The sequence below is a fragment of the Lolium perenne genome, chromosome 7, assembly GCF_019359855.2.
Source record: "Lolium perenne isolate Kyuss_39 chromosome 7, Kyuss_2.0, whole genome shotgun sequence".
In the NCBI taxonomy this organism is placed as follows: domain Eukaryota; kingdom Viridiplantae; phylum Streptophyta; class Magnoliopsida; order Poales; family Poaceae; genus Lolium; species Lolium perenne.
Window position 1 is genome coordinate 281,034,152 of NC_067250.2, and position 1,714 is coordinate 281,035,865.

The 1,714-nt window shown below is 49.4% G+C and overlaps 1 protein-coding gene across 1 annotated transcript; it reads right to left on the minus strand.

Moving 5' to 3' along the window:
• Positions 1-479: 479 nt before the first annotated feature.
• LOC127312530 (protein SMALL AUXIN UP-REGULATED RNA 8-like) lies at positions 480-1,182 on the minus strand. Its single transcript, XM_051343047.2, has one exon. It carries the CDS (start codon positions 1,104-1,106, stop codon positions 717-719), a length of 390 nt encoding a protein of 129 aa, XP_051199007.1. The 5' UTR covers positions 1,107-1,182; the 3' UTR covers positions 480-716.
• Between the last annotated feature and the right edge of the window lie 532 nt (positions 1,183-1,714).

Consider the following 1,714-nt stretch of genomic DNA (forward strand, 5'->3'; position numbering starts at 1 on the left):
TATTAACAATGGAGTAGGGAAGTGAGCCGGGAGCACCGGTATCCACATGGGACTGGTCACCCAGCCATGGCGTCAAGCACAAGTGAGTCCCGGGGTAGATAAGCAGATCCTGATATCTTGCATTATTCATGCCAGTGAAGTAAACAAAGTACATGGGTGTACCATGAGCTAACTGAACTTTTCTTCTAAGTGAAAGAGTACCTTGGCTCTTCAAAACTAATGCCAAGACATTTAAATTGCCCCCACACTCTTGTGGCCTATTGCTAGTGCCTTGAGCTGAAACTCTGGTCTCCAATGATGAACTATCATCATCTGCAATGAGATTGTGGGCATGGTTTCAATTCACTATTGATCTTGCTGAACTATCAAGCAAAGAGAACATCTGGGGTATGGGCTACTGTTCATTTGCATAATTGGTTTCAGTTTCTGAAACGAGCAGGGGAATGCAAACAAGAGGTAACATCACAGATACTAAGAGAGGACCAAATGCCTAAGCTTTTGCATTAGATTAGAACAATCCTTTATCGTCACTTCCCGGTGTACAAATTACAGACCCAAACTAGTCGCAACCTCTTCCCCTTTCTTCAGCTAAAACCGAGAAGAAAGAACGGGAGAACGCAAGAAAGGAGAGAGGAAAAAAAAGAATTGAAGATCTCCGACCGAATCTTCAGAGCAGGCAGCGAGCAAGAATTCCTTCGAGTCCATTGCGCCAGCCGTCATCTGCACAGGATCTCGGTCTCGGAGGAGCAGTCGTACATCCCGGCGGCATCTTTCTTGCCGCCGGCGACGAGCCGGAGGATGCCCTCGAACGCCTCGACGTCGCAGGGGATCCGGAGAGCGCCCTCGTGCCGGAACCCGAACTCCTCCTCCGCTTCCCGGAGCAGGGCCTCGAACGCCCAGTGGCCCAGGTACTCGGTGGGGATCACGAACCGCCGCATCTCCTCGCCGACGTACACAGCGAAGGAACCCTTCGGCACGACGCCGCCGCCGCCGTTCTTGGAGCCCTTGCTGCCCGGCGCCACCGCCATCCGCTTCCACCGCTTGAGCAGCTGCTGCAGCCGCACGATGTCCCTGATCTTGTTGCTTGCCCTGCCCTGCTCCTCCATTTGCTGGTCGAATCGAGAGCCGAAGAGACGGCGGCTTTTGTGGCTGCTGATGGTTGGCTACTGGCTTGGTTCTGTTTGGGTGGTGCAAAGAATGCGGCTGCGGGTGCTTATATAGAGGAGAGAGTGGGGAGACTTCGTGTGGTGGTTGCCTCTAGCTGTGAGCCACCTCCTCGCGACCTCTGACTCTATTCAGTTAGTTTAATTGTTCAAATCGATGCACTATTTTACCGATGGTAACGATAATTTAAGCTCCATTGGACCATTGCTAACTGATCTCGGTTACAGTTTTACCGATCAGTTGCCTAAAAAGTTACTACTGTATATAAATCCCAACACCGTAGAATCAGTGAATCACATACGACTAGCAGAGCGCTTGTCTTTGATCCAGTAACCGGCTGCTAGTGTTAAAAATCAATGGATTAGATAGTTTACTCATGTGTAAAACAATTTCAGACAGCTTAGAAATGGACAATGTTTTTGGTGTCCCTCTTTTCCTCTGCTACATATGGCTTAAAGCAACACCACACAATCTTGTTTTCCAGCTTGGTTCTGTAGAAATCTTTTTTCTGGTTGTGATGGAGAGTGAGATATTATTTACGGTCCATGAC